Source organism: Peromyscus maniculatus, chromosome 3 (assembly GCF_049852395.1).
Source record: "Peromyscus maniculatus bairdii isolate BWxNUB_F1_BW_parent chromosome 3, HU_Pman_BW_mat_3.1, whole genome shotgun sequence".
NCBI lineage: Eukaryota > Metazoa > Chordata > Mammalia > Rodentia > Cricetidae > Peromyscus > Peromyscus maniculatus.
In genome coordinates this window covers 51,349,192-51,361,792 of record NC_134854.1, presented here as the reverse complement: position 1 = coordinate 51,361,792, position 12,601 = coordinate 51,349,192, and the positions used below count along the sequence as shown (strand labels likewise).

At 40.1% G+C, this 12,601-nt stretch overlaps 1 protein-coding gene across 10 annotated transcripts in view; it reads right to left on the bottom strand.

Moving 5' to 3' along the window:
• Braf (B-Raf proto-oncogene, serine/threonine kinase) overlaps positions 1-12,601 on the bottom strand; it is a 137,919-nt gene that overhangs the window by 81,510 nt on the left and 43,808 nt on the right. For all 10 annotated transcript variants that reach the window (XM_042273090.2, XM_076566487.1, XM_076566486.1 and 7 more), the window contains exon 2: positions 12,149-12,250. In XM_042273090.2, the coding sequence (XP_042129024.2) occupies positions 12,149-12,250 (102 nt within the window). The remainder of the gene's footprint in view (positions 1-12,148; positions 12,251-12,601) is intronic.

Genomic DNA, 12,601 nt, shown 5'->3' with positions numbered 1-12,601 from the left:
TGAGTAATAAGTACACAGGGAAACAAGACTGGAGAGATGGGCACGGGACAAGATCTTGTTTGTTTTGTCCTATTCCGATTTGTTAGTGCTTATTTTATCTTATTATTATTCCTTTAGAAGATTGTTTCCTTTGAGAAATAGGAAGGGGATGGATCTAGATGGGAGAAGTGGGGAAGATCTAGGAGGATCGGAGGGTGGGGGAATCATAATCAGGATATATTATATGACCAACAATCTATTTTCAGTAAAAGGAAAAAAAATTCAAAAAAGGAAGCAGGTTGGGCAAGCCACGAGGAGCAAGCCATTAAGCAGCACTCCTTTTTGGTCTCTGGATCAGCTCCTGCCTCCAGGTTCTTTCCTGTCTGAGTTCCTGCCTCGGCTTCCCTCAATGGACTGTGACTAGGAATATGTAAGGCAAATAAACCCTTTCCTTTCAAAGTTGCTTTGGTCATGGTATTTCATCACAGTTACAGTAATCCTAACTGTCAAATCTGATTACTCTTCTAATATCTTTCGTTAGAAATATCTGTATCTTGTCTCTAAAGGCATTTATTTCCGTTTTGTCTTCAAGACCCTGAGACACTCATACTACATAATTTACAGAGATTGAATTGATGCCAGGATCACAATCTGGAATGTTCACACCCTTGAATGAACAATCTTCCACCTTGACTGTACACCTTACTAGCACATGATAGGTTCAGGTCAACATTAATACCTTTCACACATTCCTAGACTTGGGCCTTTACTGTATTCTTTCCTGTGTGTTATGGATTATTATTCCAACACCACCATCAATTGCATGTTTGATTAGCTAATTCTTGTTCTTTTTTTGATAAATTTGCTAAATTCCATTTTTTGTAAAATTTATGATTCAACCACTCCCAGTTCCTCAATTTCCATCCCATCAAGATCTACCCCATCTCTTATTAGAAAACAAACTGGCACAGTGTGTACAAGTCATGTGACAGCAAGCTAGAACCAGAGAGCCAAGTGTGCCCATGGAGCTTTTATTTCAACGGCTGCCCTTTTCACAGGAGAGGATTTGCGCTTGCGCCCAGGCTGAAAATGCTGTACTCAAGACAGACTGGGCCTCGCATCAGCCTCCTGTTCTGCTAGTACAAAACTTGGTACGAAAGCCTGGGGCTCCCTGAAACTTTGAAAGCATTGGAGAAACTCAAACTCTCTTCTGGGTATCTTTGACAGTGTGTCATGGTTTGGCCTCATTAATCCCTCTGTCTCCACCACAGCCATTTTGGGGGTTCTTACTTTATATTGTAGATGTTTTGTCTCTGGCCTGGGACTTGTAGCTTTTACCTCCCAGTTGCCAGGCTTCCAAGTGTTGTGATTTGGTGGTTTTGGGTTTTGTTTTTTTTCTTTCACATTCATTTTTTTTTTTTTTTGCTTTTTTTTCCAGTATTAGTAAGAAAGTGGCTCTTTTTGTTAAATGTTATTCAGCTTGCTTGTTGGGGGAAGGGTATTGGGCTTTGTCTCTGTATGGTAGATTGATAATAAAGCTTCGTAGAAATTAAAATTAAAAAAAAAAGAAAGAAAACAAACTGGCTTCTAAGGAATAATATAAAATATAATTAATAATAATAATAAAGATAATAATAGGGGCTCATACTACTGTCCATTGCTGGAGGAAATAATAAAACCAGGCCACCAATTAATTCTATTACCTAGTCACACACACACACAAAAAGACCCTTAAAAATTGTCTGGTTCTTAAAACTACCATTTGAACATTAAAAAAAAAAAAATCACACTCTTTATAATATTTATTCTTTTTCTATTTTCCCTTGAATCCTAAAATCTCCTAACATTTAATTCATTTTGAAAATAATATGTTTAAATTTATTCTCAAGATCAAAGCTACCAAATGAGCACTAGGCTACAGAAAGAGCTCAGAGCCAGCCTATGCAACTTAGGCGAGATGCTGTCTCAAAGTCAAAAATCAAAAGAGGGACACAGGCTTGTCCGGGTCCTCATGGCCTGGGCTGGCTGAAGACATCCTTGCAGCACCAGGCAGGTAGGCACCACTATGAAGAGCAAATATATGGTGGAGAAATGGGAGAGAAAGAGAAGTAAACTCGTTCATGTACTGTAGAAAGAGGTGGAACTGAAGAAGTTAAGGAAATGAGGAACAGGCTGATGTGGATGGCCTACTTGCCACCCTGGGCCATGGTGACATCTGGGCTCAGGCTGTTGTCAAGGGCCACGTCTGTATCTGTGGTCCTATCCCAGCAGGCATCTGTGTTCACATCCGTGGCCCTTGTCACTTAAGGCCATATGGATGCCTGGGGTCTGGGCAACCACCTGTGGCCATATTAGTGTCCAAGGGCTGTGCTACTGCAGGGGCCATTGTGATCTGAGTGGCCTGCTCTGCCACCTGGTGCCATGGTGACATCCTAGCCTGAGCTGCAGCTGAGGGCCATGTCTGGATCCATGGCCCTATTGCAGCCAGGGTCTGAGTTACGGCTGTTGCTCCTGTTACCACCGAAGGCTGGGCAAATGCCGGGGGTCTGGCCCGCCACTTGAGGCCATATTGGTGCCTAAGAGCCATGCTGCAGCTGTGTCATATTGATCTGGGTGGCCTATTCTGCCACTAGGGGCCAGGCTGCTGCTAAGGACCATGTCTGGGTCCATGGTCCTATTGCAGCTGGGGTCTGTGTTGATGTCTATGGCCCATGTTGCCACCAAAAGCCACATGGATGCCTGGGATCTCGGCTGCCATCTGTGGCAACATTGGTGTCTGAGGCTCTTGCTACTTCTGGGACCATGCTGAGCTAAGTGGCCTGTGCTGTCACCTGGAGCCATGATGACATCTGGGTCTGAGCTACTTCCAAAGGCCATGTCTAGGTCCATGGCCCTACAGCAGTTAGGGTCTGTGTTGATGTCCATGGCTTCAGTTACCACTGAAGACTGAACATATGCCTGGGGTCTGAACAGACACCTGAGTCTATGTTGGTGTCCAAGAGCCCATGTTGCTACCGGGGCCAGGCTGATCTGAGTGACCTGTGCTGCATCCAGGGCCATGGTGACATCTGAGCCTGAGCTGCAGCCAAGAGCCATGACTGGGTCCATGGCCCTACTGCAGCCAAGGTCTGTGTTGCTGTCCAAGGCTCCTGTTACCATCAAAGGCTGTGCACATGCTGGAGTCTGAGCCACCACCTGAGGTCATGGTAACATCTGGGTCCAAGCTGCTGCTGCAGATATGTCTGGGTCCCATGGTCCTACTGCACTGGGGTCTGTGTTGATGTCTGTGGCTTGTGCTGCCACTGAAGCCCACATGAATGTCCAAGACCTGGGCTGCCACCCATGGCCATGCCGATCTGAATGGCCCGAGCAGCTGCTGAGGGCTATGTCTGGGCCCATGGCCCTACACCAGTCACAGTCTGAGTTGATGTCTATGGCTCCTGTTACTACCAAGGGCTGTATGAATACCTGGGGTCTAGTCAGCCACCTGAGACCATGTTGTTGTCTGAGGACCATGCTGCCACCAGGGCCATATTGATCTGGGTGGCCGGTTCTGCCACTGGGGCCATGGTGACATCCGGGTCCAAGCTGCTGCCAAGGGCCATGTCTAGGTCTGTGGTCCTGCTGTAGCTGGAGTCTGTGTTGATCTCTGTAGACCATGTTACCACAGGGGGTCATATGAACCATGTGTGTTGAAATCCAAGGGCCATGCTGAGTAGGCCCTGTCCTTCGATGGCCCTCAATGGCTACTGCAGTAGAACAGCTGGCCCCACCCCTTGCCTGAAGGGAATGGTTCCAGCAGTCTAGACTGACCAAACCAGCTACCTCCCACCCAGACCCACATCCAGGGCTTTGAGTTGGCATATCAACATCTACTCCATCTATGACCTGCTGGAGTGCTTGAAGGGACTGGTCCCATGAAACCATAGCCACAGTATCTCCATGACTTGGGGTAATAGCAGGATATCCAAGAAGAGTTTCTTTTGTGGATCCAGTATTGATGGTGTACCAGATGCCAGAGGCCTTGAACCAGACCAACCCCTCACTGAAATGAACATTTGCAAGTAAAGCTGAGTGGACAAGAGTAAACTGCGTGACACACTGTGGCTCCCAATGTCCCCAAGACAAATGAAGAGGAGGCAGGAAAGATGGAGGAGTGAAGTGGTTTTTTTGTTTGTTTTGTTTTTAATTAATATTTAAATTTTTTCTTTGGGAGGGACGCTACGGGGGTGAGGGGCACATAGGGAGGGACTGGTAAATGTGTGGGACTGGGGTGCATGATGTGAAATTCCCCCTGCCACAAAAAAAAAAAAAAAAAAATCAATAAAAAACTATGTTAAAAAATGTTAAAAAAAAAAAAAAAGGGACTGGAGAGATGGCTCAGTGGTTAAAATCTCTGGCTGCTCTTCCAGAGGTCCTGAGTTCAATAATCAGTAACCATATGGTGGCTCACAACCATCTATAATAGGATCTGATGCCCTCTTCTGGCACAGAGGTATACATGCAGAGCACTGATACATAAAATATAAGTAAATAAAATGAAGAAAAAAAAAAGGAGTGGTTGTTAGGTGTGGTGGCACCTTTAATCCCAGCACTCAAGAAGCAGAGGCAGGTGAATCTCTGAGTTCCAGGCCAGACTGGTCTACATAATGAGTTCCAGGATGGCCAGGGCTAAGAGAGATCCTGTCTCAAAAAAAAACCAACAACAACAAAAAAAAAAAAACCACAAAATAGAGTAAAGGATCTGAATAGACATTTCTTAGAAGAAGATACACAAATAGCTAGTACATGAAAAGATGCTCAAAACCATTTCTGACTAGTGAATTGCAAACCAAACCAAACTGAGATACTAATCCACACCTACTAGAATGGTTACAATGAAAAGGTCATGAGATATAACAAGTGCTGATAAGGATGCAAAGAAACTGAACTCACAACCATTACCAATGGGGATGTAAAATAGTGTCAAGGCTTTGGAAAATTATCTGGCAGTTCTTCAAATTGTAGGAATTATCACAAGACCTAGTAATTCTATTCCTAGACATACAACCAAGAGAATTAAAACAAAACAACTCACAGAAAATCTATGGTGTGAATGTCCATGGTAGAATAACTAACATCCAGTAAGTTGAACAGCTGAATATTTATCAGTTGTTGGACAGGTTAAAAAAAGTCCACATGAGCCGGGCGGTGGTGGCGCACGCCTTTAATCCCAGCACTCGGGAGGCAGAGCCAGGCGGATCTCTGTGAGTTCGAGGCCAGCCCGGGCTACCAAGTGAGTTCCAGGAAAGGCGCAAAGCTACACAGAGAAACCCTGACTCGAAAAAAACCAAAAAACCAAAAAAACAAAAAAAAAAAAAAAAAAAAAGGCCACATGGTAATTATTTGGTCAAAAAAGGAAATGAAGTACTAATCCATGCCACAGCAAGGTTAAACTGTGAAAACATTATATTAAGCAAAAGCATCCAGACACAAAAGGCCACTTACAAAATGTCTACAATATAGGCAAATCTACAGAGACAAAAAGATCAGTCATTTCAAGGACTGAAGGGAACAGATGCTAATGGATAAAGAACTTCTTTTGAGAAATAATGGAAATGTTTTAGAGCTTATGGTTATGGCTTCAATACTTGACAGAGATCTACTGCATCCAAGTCGTTAAGTTTACCCCTCCCCCCCTTTTCTGTACTGATAATTGAAACCAGGGTGCCAGGCATTCTAAGCAAATAGTCTACCACTTAACTATTCTCAATCCTTGATCTTAATTTTCTGATTTTGAAACAGAGTTGCTAACTTACCTGGACTAGCTTTGAATTTGCTTGCCTCAGCCTCCCAGGTACCTGGGATTAGAGGTGTGCAATACCATGCCCATTATTAAAATTATTCTTACTGAATTTAATCTCATATTATCTAATGAAAATTTACTAACTGTCCACAGATATATACAATGAACCGACCTACATTCTGGTACTCTTCTCATTGTAGAAATTGATGAAACGTGTCTTCAGTGTTTACAGTTTGACATCTCAAGATGAAAAAGATTGCCACACATTTTAAGAATGCTATGTTGATTGACTGTTTTGGTTTGGATCTAAAATGACCCCCAAAGGCCACATGTTAAAGGCAGTGCCCTTTTTATTATAGTGGTAGAACCTGTAAGAGGCAAGACCTAGTATAAGGTAATAAGACTATTAGGAACATTTCTTTTTTAAGATAGGGTTTCAATATGTAGTACTTCAGTATTGGCTGATGTGGAACTCACAGCTTGCCTCTGTCTAGTGAGTATTAAGACTAGGTCTGCCTTTGAAGAGCTCCTTCTAAATTTCTAGCTCCTTCTTGTTTTTCTCTTCGCTTCCTAGCTGCCATGAAGCAGTTATCTTGTCAACTCTGGACTCCATATATCAGGTACAGAAACAAGTAGAAAAGCGTCTAGAGCTAGCTAGATGCTAGCTAGAGCTAGAGCTAGATGGCTCAGCAGTTAAAAGCACATGCCACCAAGCCTGAGTTCAATCCTTGGGACCCACATGATGGAAAGTGAGAAATAACTCCTGAAAATTGTCTTCTGACCTCCATGTACAACATGGTACATATTCATGCACAGACATTTGGGTGTGCACACATACACACATATAAAACAAAGAATCATAAAATAATTTTTAAAGCATTTAACACTATCTCTTCCACAGAGAAGATATTCAAATTCATTAATTGAAAATATATAGGAAAATTAGAGAAGTAGAAGAAATCCTGGAAAGAATTTTTCAAGGGCAAACACATTTTTTTTCTTTCTTTAGGATTATGGTGGTTGACAGGTGAACCATAGATCAACAAGCAAGATACATTTCAAATTGTGTGAAGCTATGAAAGTGAAACCTGAGTTGCACTGGAGATCACAAGATGTTAGAGATATCAGAGATGTGAGATATTTGCCAAAAAGAGTTGCATAACAGGGAGCAGAATCAGTGAGTGAGTGAGAGAGAGAGAGAGAGAGAGAGAGAGAGAGAGAGAGAGAGAGAGAGAGAGAGAGAGAGAGAGAGAGAGAGAGAAATGTAGGTTACAGGCAGAAATCTGGTGGGGTCGAGCCATTGAAATCCTTTGAAACTCAAGTCCCAGACATCAGACATAGGAGCTACAGAATTTTATACTCTTGGGGTTTGGTTTTGCTTTGGTCCTATATTTTTTCACCATGCTTCCATTCTACCCTTGTGGAATGGTAATATAAATTCTGTGCCTTATATATTGGAAATATGTCATTTGCTTTTTGATTTTATAAGGGGTTACAATTAAGAGATGACCTAGAGTCTCAGAAGAGACTTTGGACTTGAAGTTGGGTTAAATGAATTTTGCATTATGATATGGCCATAAGCCTATTTGGCCAGGGACTGACCTGCAGTAGTCTGAAGGAGAATGTCACCGATATTCTTAGGCATAAAAAAAGAATATAAAAAGAGGGCTGGCAAGATGGTTCAGTGAATAAAGATACTTGCTACCAAAGCTAACAATCTAAGTTTGATCCCTAGGACCAACACAGTTGGAAGGAGAGAACAATTTTTGAAAATTGTCTTCTGGTCCACAGACATGAATGAATGAATAAATAAGCAAATTAATTAATTTTTAAAAAAGAACTGCAACTCAGAAACTAAAACCCAAACAATCCAATTATAAATTAGACAATGGGTTTACAAAAACATTTCTCCAAAGAAGACATCCACCATAACCAATAAACTGTAAAAAGATCTTAACATCATAATCATTAGGGAAATGCAAAGCAAAACCACAAGAGAATAACATTTTATATTCATTACAATGGTTATTATCAAAGCTAAAATACAAAATATTCAGTGTTGGTGAGGATGTTGAGAAAGTACAATCCTTGTGCATTTATTGATGGTAAGAAAGTAAAGTGGTATAGGCATGATATAAAATAGTATGAGAGCCAGGCAGTGGTGGCGCATGCATTTAATTCCAGTACTTGGGAGGGAGAGGCAGGTGGATCTCTGTGAGTTCAAGACCAGCCTGGTCTATAAAGTGAGTTCCAGCACAGCCTGGACTGTTAAGACAGAGAAACCCCATCTCAAAACAAACAAACAAACAAACAAACAAACAAACAAACCAATAAAAAGTATGAGAGTTCCTTTAAATAATTAAATAGAATCACTTTATGATCCTGCAATTCTATTTCTGGGTATAAACTCAAAGACATGAGGGCCAGTCAAGCCTAAGGACCACACTGCTCACCACACCTTCCCTGCCCTTTCCTATAAATTCTGGCTCAGCTCTAATCACTAGTTAGTTGTACACAAAATAAACCTACAGTACAAATGATCAGGTTACCATCAGCTTCAAATAACAGAGATTTTAAAGCCACTAAGCCTGATGACCTGAAAATTAACTCCCCCAAGTTGCTTACTGACCTCCAGACATGCACTGTGGAGTGTGCAATGTGTTCGGTAAATAAAAATAATCTTAAAATTTGTTTTAAGAATTGAAAGCAAGAACTCAATTATCTTTCCCCCATGCTCATCTCAGCATTTTCCATAATGAGTAAAGGTGAAAGTAATCCAATCATCCAGAAATCAGGCAAGCATTCTACCACAAGTATTTCCCCTGGCAAGGAAGGAAATTTTTACACATGTACTATCCATGTTACAACATGTATAGTCCTTGAAAACATGCTAAGTAAAATATGCCAGTCACAAAAGGACAAACGCTGTATGATTCCATTATAACAGTCAAATTCACAGACACAGGAGTAAAATCATTGTTACTACAGACTATGGGGAGAAGAAAATGCAGATTTGGTAGTTAATATGTAAAATAAAAAAGATAGGTGATGAAAGGTGCTGGAGATGGATTGTGGTGATGGTTACAAAACAAGATAATACTTGTTTTGTTTTGTTTGTTTGTTTTTAGATTTATTTATTATGTATACAGGGTTCTGCCTACATATATGCCTGCAGGCCAGAAGAGGGCATCAGATCTCATTACAGATGGTTGTGAGCCACCATGTGGTTGCTGGGAATTGAACTCAGGAACTCTGGAAGAGCAACCAGTGCTTTTAACCTCTGAGCCATCTCTACAGCCCTTTGTTTGTTTGTTTTGAGATGGAGTTTCTCTGTGTAACAGTCCTGGCTGTGCTGAATCTGCTAACATCATGAAAAAAAAATTTTTTTTTTTTTGGTTTTTCGAGACAGGGTTTCTCTGTGTAGCTTTGCGCCTTTCCTGGAACTCACTTGGTAGCCCAGGCTGGCCTCAAACTCACAGAGATCCACCTGGCTCTGCCTCCCGAGTGCTGGGATTAAAGGCGTGCGCCACCACTGCCTGGCTGAAAAAAAATATTTTTTAAAGTGGTAAATTCAATGTATGTTTTATTCTAAACGAAACAAAACAACACACCCAAAAAACAAGGACTCTTAGGGAGTGAAACTGAAAACATGAAGAATGGTGCACCTCAGTGGGTCATCAGGAGAACTGGCTTTTGACTTATGGCCTTCAAATCTCAGTATCTGAGTGTCAGGTTTCTACAGCTAAGCACCAATCTCCTGTCAGTCTTCTTCACGTGTAGCAAGTGGTAATAAGTATATATTCTAAGGTCTTTGTATGTCACTGTCCACACTTCCCACCCCACAATGAAGCACAAGCTATTTGAAGAGACAGATTTTTGCCTCTTACACATGTTTTGTTTTGTTTTGTTTTATCACCACAAACAGTACAAATATTAGCAGGTATTTACTGAATATCCCTATTTGTAGAACACTTAATTTATGTCAGGAAATATGCTATTTTGTAATGATAAACTCAATTTTTAAATTATTACATGTAATACTATTCTCATTTTTCCTAAAATATTTCACAAATACTCAATGTAGCTGTATTGTGTAGTACTAGTTCATGAGAATAAGAATCTACTTCTTTGTCATATACTAATAAAATAACCCATCAAATTTTACTCTGATGTTACATGTATCTTGAATATACAATTCAAGTTTGTATGCCTAATTCTAAAAGGAAACCAATCAAATACATCTAATAAAAGGTCAACAATTATATCACAAAGAATGGTTAAGAAAATTAGAAATGTTTAGCTTAAATAAGAGCTGTCTGGTGATGGAGTAAGAGCAGAGACACAACAGGATAGCAAAAGAGCAGAATAAAGCAGTGATCATTATCACAGACTTATGAGTTGTTAGATATCTGCCTGCTTCCCCTTATCAATAGTATCACTTGAGATAAGTTACTTAACCTCTTGGTTTCACCTATAAAATGGAAATTAAGTATTTAAAGGATTTAACATAGCACAGGGCACAGAATAAGAGTAAGCATAAATGTTTTTGCTTTTTACTAATCAATTTTCAAGTATTCAAATGTTTGAGAAGTATTGTGTGGCTAAAGCAATCCATCACAACTGTAAATAGACATGTTCATTGTTTCAAACGTGGGAAAGTTCCCAATAAACAGAAGGAGACAAACTGCTACTTATGCTTTTAAGTTTGGTAAACAGAACAACCAGTTTCACTAAGGTTATATACCTCCTTCTGACTTTCTTGCTTGGCCTCCTATACTATATTATACAAGTGAAAGTACACTAATAGTATCTGGGGACAGGAATTCTAGTCCTGGCATTGATACCACAAGCAACAGTGTGATCTGGAGTAAGTCATATAAAGAAGTCAAAGAGAACAGTTTAGTCGGTGTTTCCAAAGTTCCAAGATTTGTTTTATAAACACAAATTTAACTTTCTCCCCAAATAATGAAGACTTAATTTGTCCTTTAAAAAATAATTAGGTTGCCGGGCGTTGGTGGCGCACGCCTTTAATCCCAGCACTCGGGAGGCAGAGCCAGGTGGATCTCTGTGAGTTCGAGGCCAGCCTGGGCTACCAAGTGAGTTCCAGGAAAGGCGCAAAGCTACACAGAGAAACCCTGTCTCGAAAAACCAAAAAAAAAAAAAAAAAAAATAATTAGGTTGCTAAATTAGAAAATTTAGTTAGAAGTCATTCAAACCATGCTTTAAAAATCTCTGGGTTTTGAAGCCAAATGTTAACCTGATCTTTTGTTGCAGAGTCTCCCAGTGTAGCCTTGGCTGTCCTGGAAGTCGCTATATAGCCTAGGTTGGCCTCAAATTCACAGAGATCCATCTGCCTCTGCCTTCTAAATTCTGCCTTCTAAAAGGCATGTGCCACCATGGCTCTGGTCTTTTATAATTTAGGATCACCTTTGTGTGTGATTATAACTGAGCAAGGAAGGGTTTATGGAGAAAGACAATGGGAAGTGTGCCAAGCAGTGTTGGCTGTAGATTCCACAACAGCTTGCTTGCTGAGGAGATGGACTGACTTTCAGAAGGAAACTAAGAACAAGGCTTGATTATATAGTACCTACTGTCTCACATGACTATCAACAATAGTAACCACAGATTTATAACTGAAGGTGGACACAAGTCCCAAGGCATCGTTATTAAGCATTAAGACTGAACAATGTTGGGCCATCCCAATATTATAAATTGTATCTATGAGAAGGCAGAAACCAACTATGGGAAACTTATTTTGGAAAAGATATTTTACAAAACCATTCCACGTTCCAGTATGGTAACTCATTTTGCTGACTACCAAAATAGTGTGATTTCTCTTCCTCTTTTTAACAATTCTTTTTTCTTTTCTTCTTCTTCTTTTCTTCTTCTTCTTCTTCTTCTTCTTCTCCTTCTCCTTCTCCTTCTCCTTCTCCTTCTCCTTCTCCTTCTCCTTCTCCTTCTCCTTCTCCTTCTTCTTCTTTTTTTTGGTTTTTTGATACAAGGTTTCTCTGTGTAGCTTTGCGCCTTTGCCTGGATCTCACTCTGTAGCCCAGGCTGGCCTCGAACTCACAGAGATCCGCCTGCCTCTGCCTCCCGAGTGCTGGGATTAAAGACGTGCGCCACCACTACCCAGCTCTTTTTTTTAAATTCAGGCAATATTTAAGTTTATAGGGGACATCCCTCTCAGTTTTGACATTTCCCAAATAAAACTAACCCATGTAGATTGTAACAAGTGAAAAAAACAAGACTAAGTAATAAAAACAGGTAAAGCTAATTCTTCCAATATGTTTCTAATTCTACTCTTTAAATAACCAAACTACTACTATAAAACATTTTTATAAATTTTCCCTCAAAATTACTATAAAGAGATACTAAAAAACTTACCTCCAAGTATATTGATGGTGGATTATGCTCCCCACCAAATTTGTCCAATAGGGCCTCTATATGTTCTTGTGTTAGCTTAATCATTTGCTTGATATTCCACACCTAAAAAATAAATAAAGGAATTTAAATAAAGATCACTTAGCACACAAATTAGAAATATTTTAATGTAGAAAAATAGAATGTAGTAACGATCAGTATTCTAAGTTTTAGAGTTTAGAGTTTTATGATTATTAATAACTATCTTAACCTTTTTTCCTATACTAGTAATAATCCCCACCTATAAGAGATTCAAATAATACCTGCAGAGTCAGAATCAACAGTCAAAACTGGCAATTACTATATTAGGTAAACCCAGAAATACAAATAACACATTTTCTATACTATGGAACCTACATTTAAAATTCTATACATATATATGTACATATATACATAACACATTTTCTATACTATGGA